Raw genomic sequence first — 27,573 nt, forward strand, 5'->3', positions numbered from 1 at the left:
ATCACCACAGCCCATTTTCTACTCGCCTCTTTTGTGTGTGCGTGAGGCACAAAGTATGTGTGTGAGTGCAGTATGTATGTGTGTGTCCCATTCATCATCGGTGAAAGTGACAGAGTGCTTACTGCTGTAGCTGAGAAGTGCAGTGTGAGCGTCCGGGTGCTGTCCAGGGATCACACTGGGCAATCAGACCACAATGCACTGCAGCTGCAGTCAATTCAAGGAGAGAGTGTGCGTGAGAGAGAGGGGAAGACAGAGGAGATGGTCCCAGAGGAAGCAGAGTAGACTTCCATTAGATACAGGAAGCGAGCTTGTGACTAAGATAGAATACTTGGACAGGTTTACTTGAACTCTAGAACTGCGATTGCCATATTTCCTGGTGACTAAAGTCTGAAGATATGCCATAAACATGGATAAAGATGGATACTCATTGTATTATACTCATGTATAATAGAGGTCCCGAAGGTGATTTTCTAATAAAACCATATGTAGATTTCTTATATATTATAGCTGAGAATGCAGTGAGGCAAATGAAAAAAATACTTCAATGGTCTCCTGAACTGAAGTGAGATATTTTTGGTAGAGGAAGTACAGGAATATGGGAAGAAGAGGACCAACTCGCCCATCATTAGGGCTGAGGTTACAGAGGCTGTTAATAAATTCTTTGAATAAACTCATTGAATGAAATTTGCCCTGAGTCCTTGGATGTTGTAGGGCTAACCTGGGACAGAGTCTCTGGATTGGCAAACCTTTTAAGATACGTGGTCGGAGGATGTGCCCCAGCTTCACAATCCTTTGAAAGGTGACTGGAGAGTAGACTGTCCACTAGTCGAACCTTGGATTGAAGAGGAAAAATGGGGTTTATGTCCTGGCAACAACTCTATACTCTTGAGGATATCTGAGGATTTGCATGCATGTGTTTTTTGCACTAGGAGAAAGCATTCAATCACTTCTTTTGGGACACTTCTGTTCTGACCAGATCACTTTACAGCGTGTATATACCCACTGACAAGATATGGGTTCAAGGTGTGGAAGGGTTTCGGCTCTATTCAAAAGCCACACGACTGGGTCCTAACCAAGAACTGAAAGCAACCCCATCTGGAGCTTTCATTCATCATGGAGAAAATATGCACACAACACAGTGACTTTTGAGTGTTCTTTAGGTTTTCAGCCTTCCTGATTCCTAGCATTGGAGGGAGAATTTGGTGGTCCCTCCATCCAACTCCATGCAGGATTTGGAGAACTGCAAGGGAAGCCTTACTCCTGAGAGTCAACCAAAATAAATGCTTGACAGACTGTTCTGACCTCCTACAGCATAAAAGGATATTCCATCAAAGACCAAGTCCAAAAAGATTGTCACCCAGGTTCATTGGATGTTTTGAAGTTGGCAGTGTGATACCTTCTGCAGCCCATTTCAAATCACCTACAAATGGTGTCCATAATTCATTGCACGTCTCAGCTTAAACTAGTTGTCTGGGGCCCATTAAATGCTGGCTCATCCACTCACTACTACTTGTATCAGGCTCCCTAGAGAAACCTCTAGGTCTTTGTGTTTCCCTGGGGAAACAATCTCAGGGATTAATTTTGGCTTTCCTGTGTTGAGGCCACACATCAGATACCTTTAATACCTGCCCACTCACTTTTACCACTCCGAGAACGCAGCCTCAGGATCCATGCTCCCATTCCCTTACATCTTCTCTTAGCCTGATTCCAGTGTCACATCGTGCTTCAGGGTCCACTTGATCTGGTGTAAACAAAATAGTTTTAGGGGGATTTTTTCAGTTAATTTGACATTATTTAATCAAAAGATTAGTTTATCCCATTAAAATCAGACTCCCATATCCTTAACATCTTTGCCAACCACCAGTTCCATCTCCGCTTTGTGCCTTCCAGTCTTCCCGCTGTATCCAACTAATGAAATAACCACAGGAAAGCTTTCAGAAATGAGATTACAGTTTATTATAAAACAACAAAGGCCATATTTGCATTTTACATTTGTAAGCAACTCAGATTAAACAGTACATTATAGTCAGTGTCACATTAAACAGATTTCATAGTTGAGCTTAACTGAATGCTTCACACATACTGAGTTATGACTGCTATAAACATATTCACCAAGCTGCTACCACCTGTCTGAAGTTTAATTTTCCAGTTTTGTTGTTTGTTTTTTTGTAAAAAAAAAGAAACTTTTCCATGTAGCTGTTAAAATGATTAATATCTGTACACACGCATTATGAAATTTGGCATCGACAGCACGTAGCAGTAGCCCACTAAATCAAGTGCGTGACAGGTTTTTCAGCATGATGATTATCATACAGCAGAATCACAGTAAGAAATACTAACCATGAGTTTAAAGTAGCAGTAGATATCTAATTTGCAGAGATTTGACTAATACCCTGTATCCACGAGGAAACGGTAGGAATATTCTTATAATAAAAACTAAAGACATCACTCTCACAATTCCTGCTGTTGTAAAGCCAGAAATGTTTTGCTTAAAGGCAACCTGTGGAGTTCTTGAACTCTCAAAGCACTGTGAAGCAGTTTGTTTACGATTCACATTGCAATTTGCCAGCGACGGCAGGAAAGACGACGACATGCTGGGATGTGAAGAACGCAGGTTTCAAGACTTTTGAGTGCCTTTTTACATGAAAACTCCACATGGAACCTTTAAGACACAAAAATACAGTAATAATAACAATATCTGATATGCTTTCAGTCATATCAACATTTTCACTTCACTGATAGATTGTTCTTCTGACCAGCAGTTAGCATCTTTGTTGACATGCTCGGTAAAATGTTTTATACAACATTATTTGTATATTTTTCCTAAAAGTGCAACTATACGCCAGCTCATACCTCCCTGATTCTTTTTGACAGCAAAAAGCCATTTGACATTACAGTAAGCTTATGCACACACACGCACGCACACACACACACACACACACACAGGCCTCTACAACAACCTCACAACCAGAAAAAGTCTGCAGCAGCTACCAGCTGAAACAAACTCTGGATTAATGCAATGATAAAAAAGGAACAACAAAAAAAGATAAATAACAACTGTTCAAGTAAATATTGTGAATCATGTAACAGCTGCTCCTTTAGGTTATAGTGAGCATGCATGTGAGTGACACAGGTAGTAGCAGGTATTCACATATGCTGCTTCAGAGACGCTTTTTAATGGTCATTAAAAAGCGTCTCTGGTCTTTGGAGCAATGAGTCATCCTGCCGACTCGGTGTCATCGCGCTGATCCAGATGAGCTCGGGAGCTTGTCAGAAGGTGACTGCCGCTCAATTTGTCCTCCTGCTGTCACTTCCTAAGAAGCAGAAAAACAATGTACAATATCAGCTTCTTTGTTTAGGATTCTGTAAACCAGCAAACAATCGCTGAACGCTGAGTGTTTAAGCTCTAAGCAGGGCTGAAAAATGAAGCCAAAAACTGCACTTCCCGTAGTGGCAACTGGAGATTGGCTAGAAAAAAAGCAGTGAATCGTGTGCTAAAATTCCTAAACTTACAGAACAAATAAACATGTTGCTTCTACATCTAAATTTCGTGTTCACAGTTACTCATGTTTCTAACTAAGCTCACCTGCTCACATTTTTATTGGGAATGCGTGAATGACAGATGGATTTTTACGAGGCTGTTGGTTTTCTGTTAGCTGTCACCACAGCAGAATATGACTTGCTGACCTCCTCTTTACCACGTTTTTGCTGTTATTTTTTCCTTTTTTAAATTTTTTTTGCAGTGTAGTCAACTGTACAAACAGAAATCCAGATACTTAATCTTACTGCAAACTTAATAGCAGGAGTCTGTGTCTGTATTTTACAAATCAAGCCTGCAAGTCTTAGTGGATAATTTACCTCTGGCTCCAAAAAGCTTCCACATTCAGTGGTTCCACATACTTTTGACACTGCCCCCTAGTGACAGTAGCAGTTACATACCAGTGACAAAAGTTTATTACTTTGATGAGAATGATCGCTGAGTGTCAGCTGTGTCTGAGCTGACATATAATGACGCTTACTGTGGACAACAAATAAATGAATGACAAAAGCAAAATCCATAAAGTTAGATAAAAGTAAAAATGAGAACTTGAGGTTTTTTTTTTTTTTTAAAAGCACTCTTTCCAATATGACCAACTGAAAATCTAAAATAAGAAAATTACTTGAGAGATTATTTTAGCTCAAGTTCTTTTTCTCACTGTGTCAACGAGCCAGAAGTCAGAAATTTGACAGCCACAGGTTAAGAAGTGTATAAAATATTCCTTAAAAGCGACCGGAGCAGAAGTCTGACAGGAGGATGAAGCAGATGGATCGTTAGCACATTTTTGCTCGTGCTGTCATGTCATGCTGACAAACTTAGCGGCACATTAAAAGCAGGTTTCAACCTGGGAGAGACATCAGCCGCTGCAGACAGTAGTAACTCAGAGCTCAGTACTACAAAAAACAAAGTGGGCATCCGCTCTTTTCTGTCCATTTACTTTTGATTACCTGTTGCGATGTGGTCCGTATGTGTCCAGCATGACCGTGCTGGCATGTTCCAGGTCCCACTGGTGATGCTGCAGCAGCTCCTCGCACTCGGCTCTTGAACGCAGCCCTAGCCGAAACAGCTGCTCCACCTACAGCGCAGATGGTGAAAGAAGCATTTTAGACACGTGATTTACCATCATTGTTTTTACTACATTTATCTCTCTTCTTGATGTTCTGATGCTCTTTTGCAGCATGAACACTGGCTTTCTTTAGCAACAGAAAAGCTCCCACATCCTAACCTTTATGATAACAATAAACTTTAGCTACCTATGTACTTCTCAAAAGCAGAGCCACTTAATGGCTTAAATGTTAAAATTGAAAGAAAACAATTTAATCCAGTTTCATTAATTATAATAAGACCTTTAAAAGCACAGGACAAAAACAATCAGTGACCTCCGTAACTCAATGTGTGTGTTTACAATAAATGGTATATAACCCTCTTTCAGTTCTATGGTTGAACGTGCCATTATTAGTCTTGTCTTTATGTGACAAGACTAAGCCAAAATGTAGAATCAGCATGTGGAAAGCTAAGTACACCCCATGATTTAATAGCTTGTAGAAACACCTTTAGCAGCAATAATCTGAAGTAATCGCTTTTTGTAGGACTTTATCAGTATCTGACATCACAAGCTTGAATTTTGGCCCGCTCTTCTTTAATAGTTGCTTCATTGAGGTTTAAGTGCATTCATTTATGCACAGCTCTTATATCTTCCCACTGAGGTCTGGACTTTCGGCTATTGCAACGCATTGATTCTTTTCTTTTTCAGCAATTCTGTTTTCAATTTTCTGCTGTGTTGGATCAGACAGTTTACAGAGCAGTTTATGGTCCATCAGTAACTGCAAGAGGTCAGTAACACACTTAATAGCTGTTAATGTCACTTTTTTGCGCTTTGATTCATTTATATATTCTTTGTTAACAGCAACAAATAAACTAGGAAGGTGTATCGACAGATAGTTGCACCTTTAAATGGTTTATGGCCTGAGGGATGCTCCACTCGTGGCTCTGCAGAGCAGCCTGACACTCCTCTATCGTGACACCGTGCACAGCTCCTTGGACCTGACGATCAGACAATAAACTTAACGTCATGTTTGCATTTTAAAGAAGTGCAACTGTCATATTGATACACATGAAAAGAAATCTACTTTTATTTAAGAGAGTAACTCTGCGTGGGCATATTTGTTACTATGCTTGTACGAAGAGAAGAAGTGACAAAACGAGCAGGTTTCCTTCTTTTTAAACTCTCTCAGTCACTTTTGCAATGAATCAAACTGTTTTTAAATTAGCCACAAGTCCCTTGAAGCTTTTCCCTAATTCGCAGTCCCAATGAAATTAGTAATAAAGTTAATGATTTTCTTTTTTAATATTATTCTTCCTCAGGTAATGTTAAAACCATATGAATATGTTTCAAATCTGCAGCTTTTTGAGCATTACATTCTCGCAATTAAAAGCTTTGTTGATAAAAGGATGTGAATTCAATAAAAAGGGACAATTTAGCTTTTCATATGTTATCTAGAAATCAGTTACTCTAATTTGTCTGCTTGTGGAAAACAACAGCATTCGGTGTTTGTCATTTCTGTGACTCTCAACAAATAATAGTTATGAATGATTTTAATAGAAAAAGTGACATTCCTTATGATCTCCCTCACCTGTGTGATGCTCTGTTCCCGTTGAATGCTGGGAGCTGCAGCTCGGCCGTTATTGTTGTTGTAGGAGGTGTTCGGTTTGGCTCCACTAGGGTGCTGCTGCATCATAGGTTTGACTGCCGCCATGTTGGCTGCTCCGTATCTGTTAAGAAACATGAAATATGGCATATGAATTATTTTGAATGGTAAATGGCCTGTATTTGTATAGCGCTTTACTTTGTCCCTAAGGACCCCAAAGCGCTTTACACTACATTCAGTCATCCACCCATTCACACACTGGTGATGGCAAGCTACATTGTAGCCACAGCCACTTTGGGGCGCACTGACAGAGGCGAGGCTGCTGGACACTGGCGCCACCGGGCCCTCTGGCCACCACCAGCAGGCAACGGGGGAAGTGTCTTGCCCAAGGACACAACAACAGAGACTGTCCGAGCCGGGGCTCAAACCGGCAACCTTCCAATTACAAGACAAACGTCCAACTCTTGAGCCACCATCGCCCCTTAGCTGATGATGTTTCTCTGTGAATGACATCTGAAATTTTACTATTGCACTGAAGAAATTCTCGTAATAATAAGTCGCTGACGACATTTTCCAACTATAAAACATTTATTTAGTATGAGCTTTTATTCGCTTTCATAACTGTGTTACTTAAAAAGTTGGGATGAAGTCACTGCATGTCAAACCTCCTGTCAGCTAAAAACAGGAAACTGACACTACAGTTTGTACACGCTCACTAAAACTGAATTACTGAAGATTGGAAGACTGGCGCCTTGTCTGATGAGTACATTTCCGCAGCAACATTCAGATGGTAGGGTCAGAAATCATGGATCCATCCTGCCTTGTATCAACAGTTCAGGCTGGTGGTGGTTGTGTAATGATGTGGATTATATTTTCTTGGAACCAAATGAGTGTCACTTAAACACCACAGCATACATGAGTATATTTTGCAAAATGAAAATGAGTAAAATGTGGCCTCTACAGTCACCACGTCTCAGTCCATTAGAGCACCTTCAGGATGCAGTGAAACAGGAGATTGGCATCACGAATGTGCAGCACCTGTGTGATGCTTTTATGTCGATATGGACCCAAATATCTGAGGAATGTTTCCAGCTCCTCGTTAATCTATGGTATGAAGACTTAAGGATGCTATGAAGGACAAATGAGGTCCAAACTGGCAAGTGGTTGGTGGGCGCCCACAGTCCTGTCTTCCTGGTTTAAAAGCTAGCTTGTTTTCTGTATTGGGGTCCCCCCTGAACTCGGCACACAGATGTGAGCTTTGTTTCAACAGCTTGACGACAAATTTAAACAAGCTGAAAAAATATTCTTTTACAACAAATGCTAATAAAATAGCAATGCCTCATGCCAAGTGATTTGATGACTCACTTTAGCTCCTGATCTTCATGAAAATAAATAATAATAAATAAAAATTATGTCACATTTCAACCTATGTGTTATTCACATAATTGTGGGTATTTTTCACTTGTTATTTACACTGTGGGAAATTTGGAAATAAATATATCCGTGTAAAGTCAGTAAGCGTTGAAGAAGGAGCACACGTGCCATTTAGTTAATGTCACGCAATGCAGGGGTTAATTGGATGATCCCTCACATGCACAAACACCCCAGTGTACACGTGTACCATTTCACTTGATTGGTCCCTTGTTTTTTTTGGTAGGGTGCAGTGCTGATGTCAGAGACACAAAAATCTCTAACACTGAGCTGGCAAAAATATAATGTTACCCCAACATTACATTTGAGGACTATTTTTTGTTTATACATATATGCTCTGGAAGAAATATAAATTATCAAGGGAACAAATTTGTTTTTTGCTCTCCACCCATAAAAATCTGCCTCCATGAAAAACTCACCTCTCCAGGAAAGCTGGTCTCTCCGGCAGTGGAACGGGGGCAGAGCTCTGCGAACTGTCAATCAGTGAGGAAAGGCCACGCCCCTCACGAAAGGCGAGTGGATCCAGTAAGGACGTGGAGGAGTACGATGAGCCAGGAAGTCCTAAGCGTGAGGAATGGGATGAAGCTTGAGGCAAAGAGGAAGACGACGATGGAGAGTTGGAGGACAGGAGTGGACCCAGCAGTCCCGATGCCCGACGGGGCGAGACGGCGAGAGGAGGAGGTGGCAATGCTACAGGTGACGAGGAGCGGGAGCCTGGCTGAGAAAAGGCGTGGTCTCTGGGTGGGATCTGAGGAGGTGTGTCATCATCGTTGCCCAGTGAAATGGAGCTGGTGCGTGCTTCTGGGTTTATGGCACGGGCGGAGAGGTTGTGTTTGGAGGGACGCAGAGGAGGGACGGGACTGCGAGGAGGCAGCACAGGCCTGTCCTCAAAGCAGGAGGCGAAGGAGGAGGCAGACGAGGGAGATGGAGGGGGAAGATAGATCTGTCGGTGCGGGCCCAAAGGAGCCAGAGGCATGGGGAGTGGGGAGGAGGGGAGGGAGCGGCCTGTTGCCATTGGAACCTGCAGCTTCACCATCACCTACATCAACAGAGAAACAGCAGCTTTATGTTAGCTTGGGTGATAATTTAAGAGTAAAAATCGATCCCGAATGGCATTAATACAGCTTTCACTACCTCCCTCTGTAGCTCCTGGAAGAGGTCAGCTGACTGGGATTCGCTCCTTCCTGTCAAGCCACCACCAGCGGATGAAGAAGCTTCTTCAGTCAACCCTTTGTATATGGACCGCACTTCCTGGTCCTCTGATTGATCCGCAGGCTCTGCAGTAACTTCATCGTACGCTGGCTGGGGGAGAGGCCAGTCCAGAATGGAGGGAGTGTCCTGAGAAGACAAATAGATACAAGGAAAAGTTATCCAACGTTATTAAGATTTTTCCTGCATGATGAAAAAAAAAAAGTTTGAGCCAGAGCCAAAAGGAAATCATCACTGCTGCAGTAATATTACTTCTTTGTGTTCACTGGGGTTTGAATTACTCACATTTGTGCTCATTAATTCTTCAGAAATAACCAGAAAATGCACATATTTCCATCAAATGTGGTACCAAATCATCATTACATTTATATTTATTTATGCATAGTTACCCACTGTCGGTCAAGAAAACCTGACTTTCAGCCAGAAAATCCTGAAAATTTGTTTTGCAAAGGTCTGGATATCCTCTGTCTTTCTTTTTTTAAATGTTCAAGCCAAGATATTAAGTTAACCTTGTTTAGCCAACAGTACAGCTCTGTTTAAGAAAACTATTACAGAACCCAGAAGCTGGAAGTGGTCATTTTTGGTTGACCTATTAAGGTCCACCTCCTTAGGGTTAGAGTTTTATTTTAGTCACAAGTTTCAGTTATTCAATATTGTTATATTGTTTGTTTGGTGGTGGTGGTCACCAAAGGTGATGAGATGGCTTACAGGGAGGAGGTCAGCGCCCTGACACACTGGTGCCAAGAGAACCATCTCACCCTCAAACTCACAAAGACAAAAGAGTTGATAGTGGGCTTCCAGAGGTGTAGGGAAGCACATACCCCCATCACCATCAAGAGAGAGTGAGCAGCTTCCGTTTCCTAGGCGACATCTGGCGAGGGATCTCACATGGTCAGTACACACAAAACAGTGAAGAAGTCGCAGCAGTGCCTCTTCTTTCTCAGGAGTCTGAAGTGATTCAGCATGAGCCCCCACATCCTCAGGACCTTCTACTGCTGTGCCATTAAGAGCATCCTCACTGGATGCATCGCCACGTGCTATGGCAACAGCACCGGTTACAACCGCAAAGCTCTCCAGAGAGTGGTGCTGTGTTCTGAAAGGATAATTGGAGGTGGTGGTGTTGCCTGAGGAAAGTGGGTAGGATCATCAAGGCTCCACTCACCCCAGCCATAAACTGTTCAAACTACTTCGGTCAGGCAGGAGGTTCTGCAGTATCCGTCCCGAACCAGCAGAATGAGGGACAGCTTTTTCCCCTCGGGCCACCAGACTGCTGAACACTTCATAGACACCTCGCTCTCACCTACCGGATCTTCAACACTATGCACTCCATAATGTACATATATGCCATTTTTGTGCACAATATTCAAACTGCTGACCTCTGTATATTTTACATATATGTATGTATATATACACACACACATATATATATATATATATATATATATATATATATATATATGTGTGTATATATATATATATATATATATATATACACATATATACATATATATACACATATATACACATATATACATATATATACGTATATACATATATATACACATATATACACATATATACACCATACCAACATCAGTGTACCAGTAATGTGACGTGACACTAAAAGTGATTTGATTTGTTTGAAATGCTTTTCTATTTCCATGTGAAGCACTTTGTAATAGCTTCCTTTCTTAAAAAGTGCTATATAAATAAATTTTACTTTTACTTCAAAAACTTCAGTATAAATATCATGAAGCTGCAACTTGGTCAGGATGATCGAAGGCAGACTGAAGGTATGAGGTGGAATTACCGTACAACTCCGCTGAAGACCACTAAAGCGTGAACGTGTACATTATCAATCAATAAGTACTGATCATCCATCACATTGCACGCGCGTTGGGTGAATTCAAGCGGAAGGGGTTATTTATGACATTTCTAGGCCAAAGGTTGGACCACTGACTCTGGGGAACAAGACAGCTCATCATTTGTGAGTAGTGGCAAAGATTTCAAGCTGTGTGTGCACCACCTACACTTGATTGAGGGTACTGCCATGCATGTGGCCGTGTAAGGTCCCTCATGTGTCTTGAAAACCTTTGAACTACATCACAATCATTGTTTAGTTGTAGAGTGTGAACTGAAAAGATCAGATGGCTAATTCTCCAGATGAGCTGGGAATATAAGACCCCTCTGCTGTGATTACAGGATGGTTCCACTCGGGGAGTGGGTGACATTCAAAGAAGGAAAAGAATCATGCCAACCTCAGCTTGATCAACCCTCAACAGCTCATTAAAAGACAGTTCTAGGCCATAATGAAAGGGGAAATGGGACTCAAATGGGACTTGAAGTCACATTAGGTGAAGTACAAAAAAAACCTCTTACTAATGAGGGTAAGAGCATCAACTATTACAGTCTGACTCAGGCCTGAGCTACCTTTAGGGTGTCCTCATCCAGCTGCCGAGACTCAGTGAGCGGAGAAGGTGTGGTAGAGCTGAAACTGTCATCTGTGAAGTCAATAAGCGACACCTCGCTCTTGGCTGAACGCACGCCTGTCCCCTCCCACGGCCGAAGCTTCAGACCCAGGGATGCTCCCAGCTTCTTCAACCCAGACGACGCGCTGGCGTCTTCCTCGTCATCGTAATCGTCCATCACAGAGTCGTAGAACGGCTCTGGACACACATGAAACACTGGATTTAGAAAATTGCTTCTACTGACATGCATGTGTTTGAAGGATTAAAGAAAAAATCTCACTCTTGAGCAGAACGGCTGGTTGGGGTGGACGAGGGGGAGGTAGCTCTGATAAAAAACAGACAAAGGCGTTTAGGTTCGATTTGACATGCATCGGTGTAACAGAAAAGTTAGATCACTATTCAGCAAAAATACAGTCTCACGGCACAAATGAATTTACTCTTGGCACGGTTGGGAAGTTTGGTCGGTCTCGCAATGCCTGAATCCATTCCCAGGACATCAGGAGGGTCCATGGGGTTCCCCAAGTACAGGCTAAGGACAGAAAATCATTTTTATGTAATAAAAGTTTAAAATTGAAAATAAGTCCAAGTCCCCTCCTTTAACTCATACTGAAGCTGGTTGAAGCTAATAAACATACTTGTTAATAACATGTTAATAATCCCGTTGCAGGTACTGGAACATCAGTAAAATTATTTCACTACTCCTCTGTTGTTGCAAACAGTGTAGTGATGTGGACGTGTCTTCTAAAATCCCCTAAAGCTCAACAGTAAAACATCTGTTTAACTATGCATGATACACAGCTGCCCTCTAGTGGGGAGCTGCAGTATAGGCAGTCTTAAAAGAGTACATGCAAGGTTTCAGTTAAAACGCAATTTTAGTGCTTTGTCTTTATGTGATTTTTTTCTCTCAAACTGATTTTTTTTAGGACTGTTATCCGTTCTCCTGCCTTATCATTGTGGAATCCTAATGTAAATAACACAAATCTATGAATCCTCCTTCCTAACCTGTTTTTAAAGAAGAGTCCATTCTGTAATAGATTCATTTTCCAGTTTTCTATTTCTGTGTTCTGGACTTGTGGTGGGACTCTAACATTTGTACAGCAGCCTACAGCCATCCACGGACGCAGAGAGCACAGTCACATCTGACGAAGCACACTGTATGACACTACATTACTGTAGGTACTGTATCATTAACCTGTCTATGCGGTCTGCGTGTCCCCAGCTCCTCTGGGGGTCTGTGTCTCCATGTCCAGTGTGTATAAAAGAGTGTTTAAGTGGCCGGCTGATGTCCTGGGCGGAAAGACCGGCGACTGACGTCACTACATGACGGGGAAACTGACCGACACGCAGTGTGCGCCTGTTCTGACCTCGCCACCAGTAGTGCTCTGCCCTGAAAACACACAAACAGGTATGAAAACAACGTGGTGACTGTCCTACAGTAATGTGCATTCTTGTAGCAGTACACGTTCTTAATTGCCAACTTCTGGGTTTTAATTTAGTAGTTAGGTAGTTACAGACATACAATATATACAATGGACACACGCATATTAATGTGATAAGGAAGTCATAAGATTATAATTGCAGTAATTTTCTACAATGTAAGGAATTCAGTTTCAACGGGAGATCCGTTGTCTAGTAGGCACTTATATAAGCACGACTCTCAAACCCACTAAGCTGATTAAGAAACTGCTTTCTCTCTCAAAATCAGGCTAAAAGGATGCCTTACAGGCATGTTCTAGCTAACAAAACATCACACACTGACCTTCCTTCAATGATGGTGATTACATCATTCATTGTAATCTGGAGCTTGTCTTCCTCCTCAAAGTCCTGCAGGGCTCTCATATCTGTGGGCATGGTCTGCAGAGCACACACAGTGTCGTCAGTGTCACCAGCAGAGTCAAAGACAGCCTTTAGACATGGAATTCATACTTGCAGCCAACAAAGAATGGTTTCCTGAAGCACATTTACTGATTACGATAGACAGTGTTTTACTTAAACTACTGTGCTACCTCGAGCAGGAAGTCTCTGAGGGCAATGAAAGTTGGTCTGTCTTCAGGTTTGGGGCTCCAGCACTGCAGCATCACATTGTAGATATCCTGAGGACAATCGTCTGGTTTACACAGCCTCTCAGCTTCCACGTCCACCTTGTGAAGGATCTGTAAACCGACACATAAATAGTAGCATGATTAGCTGAAGCTAATGAATAATTCATTTATATTATTTTTTATGGCGGAGGGTTGTTCAAAGATGCACCTGGCTCCCATTCAGACCCAGCCACGGCTCCTGTCCGTGGGTGAACATCTCCCAAAGGGTGACCCCAAACATCCAGGTGTCAGATGCGTGAGAGAAAGTGCGAGACTTCAGAGACTCTGGAGCACACCTGGAGAGATCGGTGAAAAACAACTGAGATGCTGAGATAATGAAACACAGATAGTATGTAGAGACAGAAAAAAGTCACTCTCACCATGGGAAAGGGATTTTGTGGCCTTCCTCCATGACATATTGGTCGGTGTGTTTAGGCAGTGCCCTCATTAGGCCAAAGTCTCCGATCTTCACAGTTTCATTGGTGGACAGCAGCACATTACGGGCTGCGAGGTCCCTGTGGAGGAAACGCTTCTGTTCCAGGTAAGCCATCCCGCAGGCCACCTGTGGAGAAGGTGTGGAGTGACAGATGGGAGCATTTTTGCATTCTTACACATGGGAAATGTCATAAAATAGAGCTGTATCTCCAACAAATAAACATTTAAATGTAAACAAATGTACAAATATTATGGAAGTTGTACTCAAGAAAATGTAATAGAGAGAACAGTGTGATAAAACTGAATTTCATTGTGGGATTTTTTCCTTTCGGTATTAACTGACCTGCACGGCATAGTTACACAGCGAGGAGATGAGGATGTGACCCTGCCGCTTTCTGAGCCGATCCAACAGGGAGCCCAGAGGAGCCAGCTCAGTCACCTACACTCAAACAAACAAAATGTGCTCAGAGCTCATTGTGTTTATATGTTTTGTGCACTGCTTTTGAAATATATATCCTGTCTGTACTGTTTTTCAGTGCTTTTTTAAAAATTATGTTACCTCTGGAAGCGGCAAATCTTTAACTTCACTGCAACAATAAAGAATCAAGGAGACTGTGGGAACTCTTTTGTACTTGAATTTCCTCTGTGTGTGGGAAACACTGATCTTATATTCAGGGCTATTCTAAAGTAGCCAGACCTGAGGCAGCAGAAACTACTGCAGGCTAAACTGAGCTTAACAGCTCTGAAACCTTCAGCGTAAAAACACTGAAAACATCTGATAGCTCAGCAGCTACAATATATCGGCTGTTGGAAATAAATCGTTCTCAAAAAGAGGACAAACTCCCTCTTATAAGTGTGTGTGTGTGTCTCATGGATTACCATCTTCATAGGCTGTGTGAGGACGATGCCATACAGGCGGATGAGGTTTTGGTGGCTCAGTGAATGCATGGCATTCACCTCTCTGATGAAATCATCCAGACCGTCTGAGTCCAGTACATTTGATTTCAGGCATTTTACTGCCACTGACAACTACAAAGAAAAGGAGAGATGACATTAGAGAAACCTCTGTAAAAAATAAATAAGTAAATCACTTTGTGGAGTTCAAATGGGATGCTCTAACTTAAGAGGAAGTGACAAATACCCAGCAAATGTGTCCTTTTGGGGCATGTGTGGCCTCGATGCGGGCGGACCCACACAACCCACAGTGGGCCGCAGAACACGTGTGATATTTCAGAAAATGGAAGATTGGACTGATAACATTCACTTCTTTTTCAGTATATCAATAAGATCCATTTTACTAAAATGGTTTGAATCAGTCACCTTCTCTCAGCTGCAAACCCACATTTATCCTACGTGGCCCCTAGTTGGTGCCCACAGAGCCCATGGCAGCTTTGCCCTTTCTACCTCCTACGTAGGTTTTCTCATGCAAGCAGACTATGAGTTACCCACTAGGGGTGGGTTTTGATAATCGATTTATCGATTAAAATCGATTCTGGCTTGGATAACGTGATATTGATTCAATAAAATCCTGAATCGATTTTTTAATATACATTTATTTTGCCCAAAACACCAGAATCTCACAAAATTTCTACAACCACCAAACAACTAAAACAGTAAATGAGAGCAGGTACACGGCTTCTGCACAAAGACGTAAACACAAAGCGCGGACCCGCCGACGGATCAGAATCAGTGAGATGTCGCCTTTCTTGATGGCACGGACACGGTCGGGGCTGAAAGCCGATAGCTCACTGATTCTGATGTTTTGGCGGGTCCACGCTTTGTGTTTACGCCCTTTTTGCGCTGATTCTAAAGCTGTTAGTTTTATCTCCAAACAATATTGACTGAACCAGCAGCAAAAGAAGATCCAAACTACGCTTCACATAAACATCGTCATGAATTCCCTCTGACTTTTGCTGTTTTGCTTCCACCACAATAAAATCACACTTCATGCACAGCTCTCTCTCTCTCTCTTGCTCTCTTAGTGTACTTCAAGAACAGTTTCCCATCTAAAAATCTGTTTTCTGCATTATTCACTTGCTTGTTACGGACATGTCTACCATTGTTTACAGCGCTGTCAGCCGCAGTTTTTTTTCCCCTTTTACTTACTTTCGAAAAGAAAACCTAATTTCTGCCGTTCAATAGGCTTCTGAACAAATTTAAAATTTTAAAATTATTTTTTAAAATTATGAAAAATGCAAAATGCTTAGCCGTGTCTCTAATAAAACCTCTGTAACTTCAGAGGCAATGTTCATGTGTTGATTAATGGTTTTCTTTCGTTTAAAATCCCAGGCCAGGAAAATCACCTTCATGTTTTTCTGTGTTTTATCTTCAGCTACTTTGACACAAAGGCCTCTGCTGTGATGCTCACACCTTTGATAAAGTCTGGAAAGTGTCAGCTTCCTTTTTATAGATACAAAAATATGTAAATGTACTGATCTGAATTATAATATTTCTGACTGTCTGAGGCAAAATTTCCCGGATTCAAATCGAATTGAATCTAATCAAACTGAATCTAATCGATTCAACACCTTGTGAATCGGAATCGAATCGATTCTAGAAATCAGTGACCTATTGCCCACAGATATATTTCTTACAGGTCAAAGGGATAAACTGCTATGGGACCCACATGCCTAGCCTAGATGGGACCCAAGTGGGTTGTTTGTGGGCAAACACACCCTGAGCCTCTATGTCATACATTCTCAGCTGTCTCATACTGTGTTTCTTCATCTCACCACTCTGCCGTTGGGTGCAGTCCACTCTCCTCGCCGCACCACCCCGAATGTCCCGTCTCCAAGCCGCTCGAACAGCTGAAGCTCCGACTCTCTAATCAGGCAGGTGAGCGCGGCCCCTGACTCACTACTGGCCGGGACTTCAGCAGACGATGCCCCGTGGGGCTGCTGCGTGTCAGCGTCTGGTCGTTTCACTGGAAACACCTGCAGGGCCAGAAACTTCTTATGCATGCAAACACGCTTGATTTGAATCTAAATGAATCTAAATTAACCTATTTTGATAAAAGACACACATAGACCATGTGACATAACATGAAAAAAATAAAATTAGAATCAAAGCCACATCAATACAAACTAAAATTCCTTTTCCTAAATATACCTGAAGGTGAAAGCAGACATTTTTACAAATGCAGCTTATACATGAACATCATATTGTGAGATTGCAGCCTTGCTTGAGCAACTTTCAGGACAGGAGAGGTACTGCACCTTGCTCATCCAGGATTTTCTTTTATAAAGGGCTCGTCTCCTCTTGACTGCCTCCCAGAGCCTCCTCTGACCTGGACCAGCAAAAACACAAACACAAATAAACCTGGATTTTATTGTATGTTTATAGAGTATTTTTCTGAAAGATAACACTCAGACACATCTGATATTTGTTTAGATTACCTGTTTATCACGTAGGTTTGGGGTGAAAAACACTTAAAGAGGTACCTGGGCGTCCCATGCCGATCTTCTCCAGGTCTTCATTCTTGACGTAGTCAAAGTGTGAGAGTCGTGTGACGTTGAGATCATCACGGATCCGCAGGAAGTACTGCTGCAGCTGCACGTCTGTCAGCAGCTCCAGCAGCCACTCTGTGCCCTCCTCACACTGCATCTGTACAGCAAACACACATTTCACCTGCATCAGCATGCATACAGTGCTGTTAACAGCCTGCAGTTTTAACATAGCTCTGCTTATGTGATTGAATTGTTCCATTACTGAGCATGATGTTAATGGACCCCTTTAATGGGCACACTGTAATGTGTGCTCTAAGTGCAGGAGCTACACTCAGCTATGAAAAGATAAAATGACTGATGGGATGTGACATCTGCAGCACCAATGTAATGATTAGATATCTGGAAAAGCATCAAGAACGGAAAACAATAAGTGCTCATATTTTAAGAAGCTGGAGTAAGAAAATTTGGGGCATTTTTACTCCTGAAAATGACTTTCAAGATTCAACAAACACATTTTCTTACAATTGTTTAGGACGCTACTGTTTCATCTTTTTTTGCAGATCCCCCAGCAAAAGGTACTTTCTGCTGCTCCTTTATTTCCCAAGGGGTAGCCAAAGCGGATAGATCTGCAAATTTGATTTGGCACCGATTTTACGCTGGATGCTCTTCCTGACGCAGCCCTCCCACTTATCCAGGCTTTGTGCAGACACGAGGAGTACACTAGCTTGAGACCCCTTAAGGCTGGAATTTGTGTCTCCTCCTGATCTCGAAGCAGGAGTCATTTTGCATGTGCAGCAAATGTGCAGATTCACCGATTCACATGTTGAAAGTTGTTTTTCACAGACTTTCAATTATTAACTAAAACCAGTTTTGCACCATTTCATGATAAGCAAACTACAATTTCCTCTTAACTAATTGCTTTAATTGTATACCGTATACTGTGACAATATACTACAACATTTACTTTGCCTTAATCTAATGGCACTCTTACATACAAACTTCACTTACTGATGTCAAGCCTAAAACCAACAGTGGTTTAATTTAGCCAAGAACAGAGGAGCTAGCCAGGCTCTATGTGAAAGAGAAAAATCCAAGTAAATCGCATCTAATTAGCAATATTCTGTGTTTGTTGAGGCAGAATAAGTGAAGTGACAACTCTCTTGGATAATTAATAAAGATACAAAATGTTCATTAGATCTTTAGAGTGTTTGTGAGCGTTACCTTTACAGCATTTGTCTGTAACTGTAGTCTACAGTCTTTGTTAAGCTAAGGTAAACAACCACTAGCTCTAGCTTCTTGCTTTTTGTATAGCTTCATCCTAATATTTCAAAACTATTAAAAGATGTAAACGCATTAATACAGCGCTGTCATAGAGCTCTTTGCAAAACTAAACTTTACCCTTGGGAGCAGCACATTACGCACAGAAACATGTTTGAGTTGGCTGAAATCCCCTCTCCATAGGCAAACGCATGTTCAAACAGCCCCAATTGTGGAACCATGACTTAAGCATTAGACTAGCACAAAATGGTTAAAATGTAATGGTAGCAACACGATTAAGTGTGAAGGCTTTTGTCTGCCATTCACAATTAAAAAACAGAACAAACAAAACAAGAAAATCCAGGCAGAGGTGAGTTAAAATTTCAAATGTTGACCTACTTAATCAAAAGTAACTCTAAAATGTTGAGATACTCAATCAGTAAGTCAAAATTTTGACATGCAATTTTGAGACAATAACCCAAATTAACTTGATATTACCTCTGCAGACTTGCAGAAAGAAGCTTCCATAATTAAGTGGCAGGAATACATTTGTTTGCTTGTTTGTTAATTTATTGCTTTACAGTCAATTGCTGTTGGGTAATTTTAGACCCTAAAACTGAATTCAGAATGAAGTATTTTGGTTTAACTTATAACTGGTGCAGTTACAGGGTTCACAAAGTAGACACTGTTTTTTAAACCATGAGGATACTAAATAATTTAAACAGACATCAAATGAAATCTGGTGTCTGTTGTAAGATTAGACCCAAGATCAATACACCTGCATCCCCACACCCACACTTATATTCATAGAAAAATACTGAACAAAAAGACACAGACAATTACAGCCAGAGAAGAAGAGATGCTGCACATCCACCCACAACTTCAGACTTTACCATTTGTCCACCGACACTCCTGTCTCCCGCCTCTTCGTCCTCCCCCTCCCCCTCTCCTCTGGTGTAGGGGAGTCGCTGGTACATATAGCTCTCCCCCATACTGCAACAGCTCCTCTTGTCCTTTTTGTATTGAGCCCTCCTGTTTCTGCGCTATTCAGAGGAGGCGTTAGCTCTGCTGCCGTGCTCCCCCTACTCCGAGTCTAGTTTGCTAATCTCCTCTCAGCTCCATGACCTTCTCCGCTCAATCGATGCGCGCATGCACAAACACGGACACAAACGCACCGGGAGGCATTTGACGCCACTCTCTCCTGTCGTATCACCTAAAGCTATCTATAAACTCCTTCACTCCTCCCTCCCACTGTTCCTTTCTCTCCCTGCTGACTCACGACTTCCCGCAGTATCGGACACCTCCATGCTTCCCCGTCTCTCCAGCTTTTCCTCCTCTCCTCTTCATCTCCTTCTGGCTCAGCAGCCAAGCCCACTGTCTGATGTTAAATAATTCAGCAGCTCTAATGAGAGGGCGAGTGGTAGAGGGAGATCTTAGAGGAAGGAGGGGAAAGACTGCAGATACAAATAGGTGGACAGATGGATGGTCAGGCTGAAGAGAAAGGAGATGGAGACAGTTCCCAGCATGCATTTAATAGATTCTGACATGCAGATGGCATAGGCGCTAAGCTCAACCCAAACAAGCAGAACATTTCTAAAAGATGGTAACGTGATGTGGCCATCAATTTCAGGAAGTGTCAGAAACATTGCTGAAATCTCTCATCAAGTAAAAACTGTGAAACAGTCACTGATTGCAGTTTGGCAGACGAGAGGATTTCCTGCTTTTCTCTGTTCTATATTAACCAAGCACAGTACTGTTTCAGGCAGATCATGAGGTCAATCTCAGTCACAATCCAGGCAGATCAGCTGATCTCAATCCCAGATCACATCAGCTGACGTCTCAGCTGATAAGCTTCCACACATCCAATTAGCAAATCTTATATAGGGCGCGCTATTTAAGCTGCTTCAGATTGTGTACAGTTCCTGCATATCTGCAAAATTTACATTACAAACCATCTCCACCCCAGCCTCGGGGGGGTGGGGGTCTTGCTCCTGCTCTTAGAGATGTGTCCCAGAATAAAGCCATACCACTGAATTTAAATTAGTGCAGATGGGAGTCACAATCCTCCTTTTACTACAGCAGTCTTAAATTATAGTCCTGCTGTGAGTCAAGACAACCGTAATTTGTCTTGACTCACAACAAGCAATTAAGATAGTTCTGTGAGGCATTTAATCACTATTTAATTTGAGTTTAATTGATCAAAAAACACTGGCAAAGAATGGAAAGGACAATGGCTAAAGAGCCCAAAGTGTGCCTAAACCACATCATTACACCACCACCAACCTTAACTGCTACACCAAATTCAGTACCTGCCATCCGAATGTCACGGCAGAAATCGAGGCCCATCAGAACAGGCAATGTTTTTCCAGTCTTATGTAGTCTAATTTTGCTCAGCCTGTGCAAATTGAAGCCTCAGTTTGCTGTTGTTCCTGTTCTTAGCTGACAACAGTGAAACCCAGTGTGGTCTTCTGCTACCATGGCCCATTTATTCAAGGTTCAATATAATATGCATTCACAGATGGTCTTCTGCTTGCTTTGGGTGAATTCTAAATCATTACCCAAATTATCTGGAATATCACTCATTCCCTCTTTTATACATATTCCTAAAGAGTTCACTTGCAATAAATATACAATTGTGCATATAAGCTACATTGCCTGTCATGTCTAGGTGCAATCCTAACATCAGCAGCAAACGCTGCATAGCCTTTAGCAAATAAATAAAGTGAAAGTGAAATTAAATAAATTATCCTGAGCATTTTTTCTACTTTGATTGTACACAGTAAATGCATAATACTGTTTATAGTAAAAATATAATTTATTAGTCAGTTGTAATTCATTTAAGCAGACTTAAAACAGATGTTTTAGCTATTTAACTAGATTAACCTCTTAAGCCCCAACGCCCCCTGATACGGGAAAAGGCAGGAGATCAGTTAGGCTTGGGGCTTAAGAGGTTAAAAAACCCCAAAAACATTTCACGATTTTCAACAACATATGGATGCTGGATCAGATATAATATGTATACTGTCAGATGGAAAATCAGAATATCAATTACTCCATGAGATAATTTATTTTCTATGCAGCTCTAATTATTGTGGAAAACGTTTTTTCTCTCCTTTTCTTTTTGAATTTATATTATTAACATAAAAGGATCTCAGTGTGGCTTTTTCTTTGTTTGAACTGGTTTTGAAGTGGGTGGGCTGCCATATACAGTTTCTGATCTGATTAAGTATATCAAAGTACATCTTGTTTGGCAGTTAAAGCCGTTAACAGTGTTGAAGTGCAGTGCCTTAGATCCTGCTGTAATTCAAAAATGAAAGAAAGGCAAATGTGAGAAACTGGGCTGTTACCATTAGCAACATGTGACAGCAAGATGAGCTAACTGGTGCATGAAGTCACTGTTTGGATCATTCATGCTCATGTATGAGTGTGTGGGCGCATCTGCGGCCTAAATGAGGACAGAAGCAGATCTTTCATCTCCGCACGGCATCATGTGTTTTATTGAGGGTGATGGTCCAAAAATAGGAGAGCTAAATTTAGCTTGCGTTCAGTGGCAATAGGAGGGAAGTGGCTGCTTAATTTTTCTCTCATCTTAGCATCAGATATCTGAGATTCAGTCGGGACTGTCAACGTGCACAGATGAAGATTTATTCTGCATATTTCATCCCCGTCCTGGTTTAGGCAGAGCGTGATATGAATTCAACAGCACCTGGTAGAATTGCCTGCCATATTTGTTTGTGTGTTTCAATATTTCTGATATAAGTCACCTTAAAAGAAAAAAACACTGCAGGAAAAGAAAGCTTTGAGGTTCATTCAGCCTGTGCTTTGGAAAGAAAACAACAGTTTTCTTCTGCAATTTCATAACTAATTCAAATGTTACACCAAATATTTGGCCACTAGAGGGGGCGATCGTGGCTCAAGAGTTGGGAGTTTGCCTTGTAATCGGAAGGTTGCCGGTTCGAGCTCCAGCTCGGACAGTCTCAGTCGTTGTGTCCTTGGGCAAGACACTTCACCTACCGCCTACTGGTGTTGGCCAGAAGGGCCGATGGAGCGATATGGCAGCCTCGCTTCTGTCAGTCTGCCCCAGGGCAGCTGTGGCTACAACTGTAGCTTGCCTCCACCAGTGTGTGAATGGGTGGATGACTGGGTGTGTAAAGCGCTTTGGGGTTCCTAGAGGGGACTAGTAAAAGCGCCATACAAATACGGGCCATTTACCATTTACCATTTAATGAGATAAAACGTTTGAGGTTTTGGTTTCGTTCTGTGAAAGAGGTCACAATGCAGGAACTCCAGCAACACTTGAGGGAAGATGAACAACTTTAATAATTGACCAACACGTTTCGGGTTGTGGCCTTCATCAGGGTCATGAGGTGTCAGACAACATGATTTTTCTCATGATCTTGTGTAATTTAATCGCTTGTTATATGATTTAAAACTGATCCAAATGTTCCAGTCAAGAAGGGAAATGTAAACATGATTTTGATTTAATGCAGGTGAAATATTGCTTGTCTTACTGCAAACAGATGAAAATTAGTAAACGGAAAAGTATGGCTGGGCCATATCATACAGTTCACAGTAATACCAGTATAATGTTAGGAATGATAAGAAAATAGAATATGGCGATAGAATATGGGTAAAATGCGCTGTGCCTTTGTTTTCATACGCACATGGCAGAAAAACTAAGGCAGCGACGGAGAATGAGAAGGGCAGATGAAACCAGAAATGGTTTGTAAAAATGCTGCAACTTCAGTGGTGTGGAACTGGTTTGGCTTTTGTCCGTCAGATACACAACAAAGCCCATTTTTTGGTAGAGCATGCAAGTGGGCCGTCGTTATTACCGTGTTTTTTGGAATTTAAGTCGCTCTCAAAATCCTTTGATTTTCTGAAGAATCGGCAGTGCCCCTTATAATCCAGTGTGCCTTATGTATGAATTCTGGTTGTGCTTACTGACCTCGAACCGATTTTATGTGGTACACAGCGCTCGAAAATCTGTCAAAAAATGTTTTAGTACAACTTTGGTAGCTACAAAGCCGCACCGCTTGATGGATTGTCCGAGCATTATGGCTACCGTAGTCAGGAGCCTCGCTGAGTGATACGTACTGTGCTTCAACATAATATTACCGTATTGTGTGTTTATAACCTATATAACCTTAAGTTTTGTGGATATTATACATGGTTCTGCTCAGGATATGTCGGCCAATTTCCACTGGAAATGCCTTTTGGTTAAACTGTCAGCGAGGAATTTGCACTGTTACATTTTTATATAACTTTAATGCACATAAAAAACAGCTGCTTGTTTAAGTAAAAATACATTGATGGGGTTTTTTTTGCACTAATAAAGTTGTGGAGTTGTAAAGTTTTTTGTCTCACGTCAATTATATCGTCAGTTATATCATTATCGCAAAATTTCAAATATATATCGTGATAAATATTTTTGGCCATATTGCCCTGCCCTACTGAAAAGAGTAAAATATAACTGTCACAGCAAACTCCTTATAGAAACAAGTCTTACCACAGACATTTTGGTCATATCTCTAGGCGACTAAATGGATGAGAACCATAAGCTCACTTTCAAGGGTCAGCAGGATATAAATATTGCACGAGTTTGTTTTTTTTAGCTTTAGCTTTAGCTTATACTTTTACCACGCATGCTGAAAGTTACACATTACAGCTTCTTTAACAGTCCAAAGTGAGGATATGATAATGACTCATGGCTCATCCCATAGACACAGGAAGCTGAGAGGAATAAGGACACTCAGCTGATTTTTTACTTCCATAACAAATGGATATATGTCAGTGCAACAATATGATTGGCTGTTGGGAGACAGGTGAGGTTGACGGCCATTATTAGAGTTACAAACTTCTCATATTCAGGATTTGTTGAGTCTCGTGTCTCTCTTTTATAAAGTCTCTAGTTTCAATAATGTTACTGGGGAGGCCAAACCATGACTCATAATGTTTAACTGTATGTTTCCAATTCAGGTATGCAGTGTATTTGGAATAATTTCCATGCTAATAAATGAAGCTGTTAGCAAGATCTAGATGTTACTGCATAGTGAATCGAAATCTGATGGTTTTATGTGTTCATTTTTCACAAGCTCAACACCACTGGCTGAAATGCAGCCTCAAGCCATGACAGAGCCTCCACCTCTTTTAGAAGAGACACCCACTGTTGTACCTCTCTCTGGACCTCCTTCATACATATCGACGATGATTTAAACCAAACATTTCAAATTTGGATTTGTCACTTTCTAAAAATTGTTAGCACTGATTTTCTGTGCAGTTCTTGTGTATTTTGGCACACCTCACCCTTTTCTCCTTGTTTGCCTTCCTTAAGAAAGGCTTCTTGACTGCCACCCTTCCACTGAGAACTTTTCTGATGAGGCTTTGGAAAGATAGATCTCCTGAAGCATCAGACACACAGCTTTTTGTTGGATTTTTCCTATTTATTATGGACTTGACTTTCAGAGACAGTTCATCAACTGCACATATTTTTAAGGTCTGCCACTTCTTCCTCTTTCTTTCACTTCTTCAGAACTTCCTCAAAGTCTTTAAGGACACACTGCACTTAGATTCAACTAGAAAATGGATACAAATAATGTGTTTTTCTGTCTATCATCTTTAAACACAACAACAGTCCATTGGTTGAGCTGTTAAGTGTGTTAACAAGCAACACAGTCAGAACCACCATGCGAAGACTGGGCTGAAAATAACTGAAAAAGCAGCCAATGTCAAAAGGAAAACTATGAAAAACTGTCAAAAAGCCTGGAGAAGTACTGTCCACAACCACTTTAAAAACAAACTATAAAGAACTGAGGGGTGGCTCAAAACTTTTGCACAGTACTGTACATTCATCAGCTTCAGCCTAATCCATTTCCAGAGACAACTGGAAGTCCCCATTTTGTCTTAGTGTATAAAAATAATAATAAATACTACACACGACGACTCTTTTGCTAGCCATTTCATCACATATAACTCTTTTTGTCAGAGATGAGGCATTAGTAATTAGCAGGAACTGAGAATGTACATTAATCTTTATTCCTATAACCAACTTCCAAATACACACACTGCTAGTCCAAACAGCTCCAAACCATAAAGATCTGCACTTCTAAAGGTAACCTGAGGCAGCAGAGACCACCCTCAGTTACTTTGAGGCATTTAGTGGAATTGGTTGTGAACGGTCATAATGTTTTGGCTTATCTGTCACACCCTGCAGGGGTCCTCTGGTGGAGTCACTAGAGGTCATCTGGCTGCAGCCATGGACGAAGGGACTCCACATCTACACAAAGTTAAAGAGAGACGGAGAGCAAGTCAGCGTCAAAACTATTAACAAGAAAGGAAAAAAATAAAACACTTCAAATTTCCATCTGCTGCTGTGAAGAGAGCAGCAGAAAAACTCTCAGAAGCAACAGCCGATAGAAATTGTGCAGGAGGTGAAAACGAGCACGCAGGAACAGGCTGTGCCCATATTGTCACCACGGGGGAGGCTCAGACAGACCTGCTGCCTCATCGCTGAGAAAGAGTGTAAAAAGTCAATTGTTTGAAAATGAACTCTTTTAAAAAAGATTTTAAAGTGTCAAATGATTATTTTAGGGTTTAAAATTGTTAACCGTTTGAATACTAATTCAAGTGATCATAGACAGTCTTTCATACTATTGCATCTCATTAACATATGGCAGGAGGTGTGTTTGAATTCATAGTGTACAGGATTTTCTGTATTTCACAGCTGTTACTTTACTGGCTGATTGACTAACTGCAAAATAAGTAGGCTGACAAATGCTCTCTAGTCCAAAAATGACTAATGAATGTGTTTGTAATCTTTCTCTACTTATATGGTAGTTTCTAATCCGTCCTCTTAAACAGGAGTGTCAGAACTAAGGCCCAGGTCCAGAATCGGTACGGCAAAGATCAGGCCCCCTGGAAGGCTTTGGAAAATGTGAAGGATACATAAGTTTTGGACTTTAAATAATAGATAAAGACTTAAATCAGATAAAAGTTATTGTTTTTCCACTATCGACTGTTGAAATTTCAAAACAAATAATACATTTTGTAACCACAGAACAGTCTGTGTGCCCAGAACTTTTTCTGTAATTTTACCCTTTTGCTTATTTCTTACAAATTAAGCCCAAAGTTTAGTGGTAACGATCTCTTTCATTTACTACAGCATTTTGTTATTGTGTAGAAAAACTGTGCCCTACTGCTGAAACTGCACTTCTTTTTTCTTATATTGAGATATCTCAGGTTGAACGTGTAGTTTACACTGACAGAAAGAGGTCTGTTCTGATCCAAGTGGGCTGCATGCGGCCCACAGTGTAAAATAACATCCCTGCCCTACAGAACCACACCAGACATTGCAAGACTATTTAGTGCAGCTGCACACTGATAAACTCACATGTACATATGGTGGACTAGCCCTTTATTCAATCGTGAAGCAAAGATTGCTTTATGTTTTTGTAAAAGTTCAACATAAAGTTAAATCAGTCAGATAAACAGTTGAGAGTAAGCAGATAGCATCTCTCTCATGCTGAGAACAGAAAAGATTTTAATTCATCTTCTCAGTCAGTCAGCCTAAAGCTGATTAGCCCTAAGTGGACACATACTCGTCCCAATACAATGAAGAGCCAAGGCTAATAATATTACACCCCCTTTTACACTGTTTTATACTTTTCCCACTATTGTTCGCTTGTAATTTTTTTTATTTATGAACTTAACGTGTTTGTTTTGGTACAACATGTACAAAAACAAATCCAAGAAAGAGCAACAACAGAGATGACCCCCATCGTACCGACCTAAAACGACGGGCTTTGCGGAGGGGACGGTCCCTCTCCTCCGGTCACTCCTCACTCTGCCCGCCGTACTCGGACGTGCAATTTATCGGGTATCTGTGAAATTCACCTGAACCGTTATCTCCGTCTCTTTCCTCCGTTAATTCCGGGACGCTTCCCAGTGAGCGTGCAAGGATTTCAGAGCGTCACGACACGTCAGAAGACGGAACTCACCAAAATAACAGCACATCTTGTTAAGAAATGTAACTTTCAAAATAAAAGCACGTTACAGAAGTTA

General features: G+C 41.4%; 1 protein-coding gene across 3 annotated transcripts; it reads right to left on the minus strand.

Annotated features, from left to right (window-relative positions):
• Nucleotides 1-1,932: 1,932 nt before the first annotated feature.
• On the minus strand, nucleotides 1,933-27,475 carry tnk2a (tyrosine kinase, non-receptor, 2a). 3 transcript variants are annotated; one of them, XM_087846289.1, is made up of 21 exons: nucleotides 27,300-27,475; nucleotides 25,720-25,789; nucleotides 17,251-17,413; nucleotides 17,026-17,096; nucleotides 16,543-16,743; nucleotides 14,690-14,839; nucleotides 14,154-14,249; nucleotides 13,756-13,937; nucleotides 13,545-13,671; nucleotides 13,301-13,447; nucleotides 13,054-13,148; nucleotides 12,487-12,681; nucleotides 11,732-11,823; nucleotides 11,575-11,619; nucleotides 11,257-11,492; nucleotides 8,752-8,955; nucleotides 8,037-8,656; nucleotides 6,172-6,310; nucleotides 5,486-5,581; nucleotides 4,486-4,613; nucleotides 1,933-3,314 (listed from the first exon to the last, which is right to left on the minus strand). In XM_087846289.1, the coding sequence occupies exons 3-21, from the start codon at nucleotides 17,411-17,413 to the stop codon at nucleotides 3,308-3,310; spliced, it is 2,994 nt and encodes a 997-aa protein (XP_087702415.1). In that variant the 5' UTR covers nucleotides 25,720-25,789; nucleotides 27,300-27,475; the 3' UTR covers nucleotides 1,933-3,307. The 3 variants fall into 3 exon arrangements, with proteins under 3 accessions (XP_087702415.1, XP_087702416.1, XP_087702414.1); XM_087846290.1 differs by having other exon boundaries at nucleotides 27,406-27,464; XM_087846288.1 differs by lacking the exons at nucleotides 25,720-25,789; nucleotides 27,300-27,475 and adding an exon at nucleotides 19,407-20,075.
• Between the last annotated feature and the right edge of the window lie 98 nt (nucleotides 27,476-27,573).

This window comes from Neolamprologus brichardi, chromosome 9 (assembly GCF_056152115.1).
Source record: "Neolamprologus brichardi isolate AB-2024 chromosome 9, ASM5615211v1, whole genome shotgun sequence".
Lineage (NCBI taxonomy): Eukaryota > Metazoa > Chordata > Actinopteri > Cichliformes > Cichlidae > Neolamprologus > Neolamprologus brichardi.

Coding starts and splice junctions, on each gene's coding strand:
- tnk2a (XM_087846288.1), bottom strand. CDS start 19,505: ATGGGGGAGAGCTATATGTACCAGCGACTCCCCTACACCAGAGGAGAG. Junction 16,744..17,025: donor GAAAATCCTGGATGAGCAAG/GTGCAGTACCTC, acceptor CTGGCCCTGCAG/GTGTTTCCAGTGAAACGACC. Junction 5,582..6,171: donor GGGAACAGAGCATCACACAG/GTGAGGGAGATC, acceptor TCTGATCGTCAG/GTCCAAGGAGCTGTGCACGG.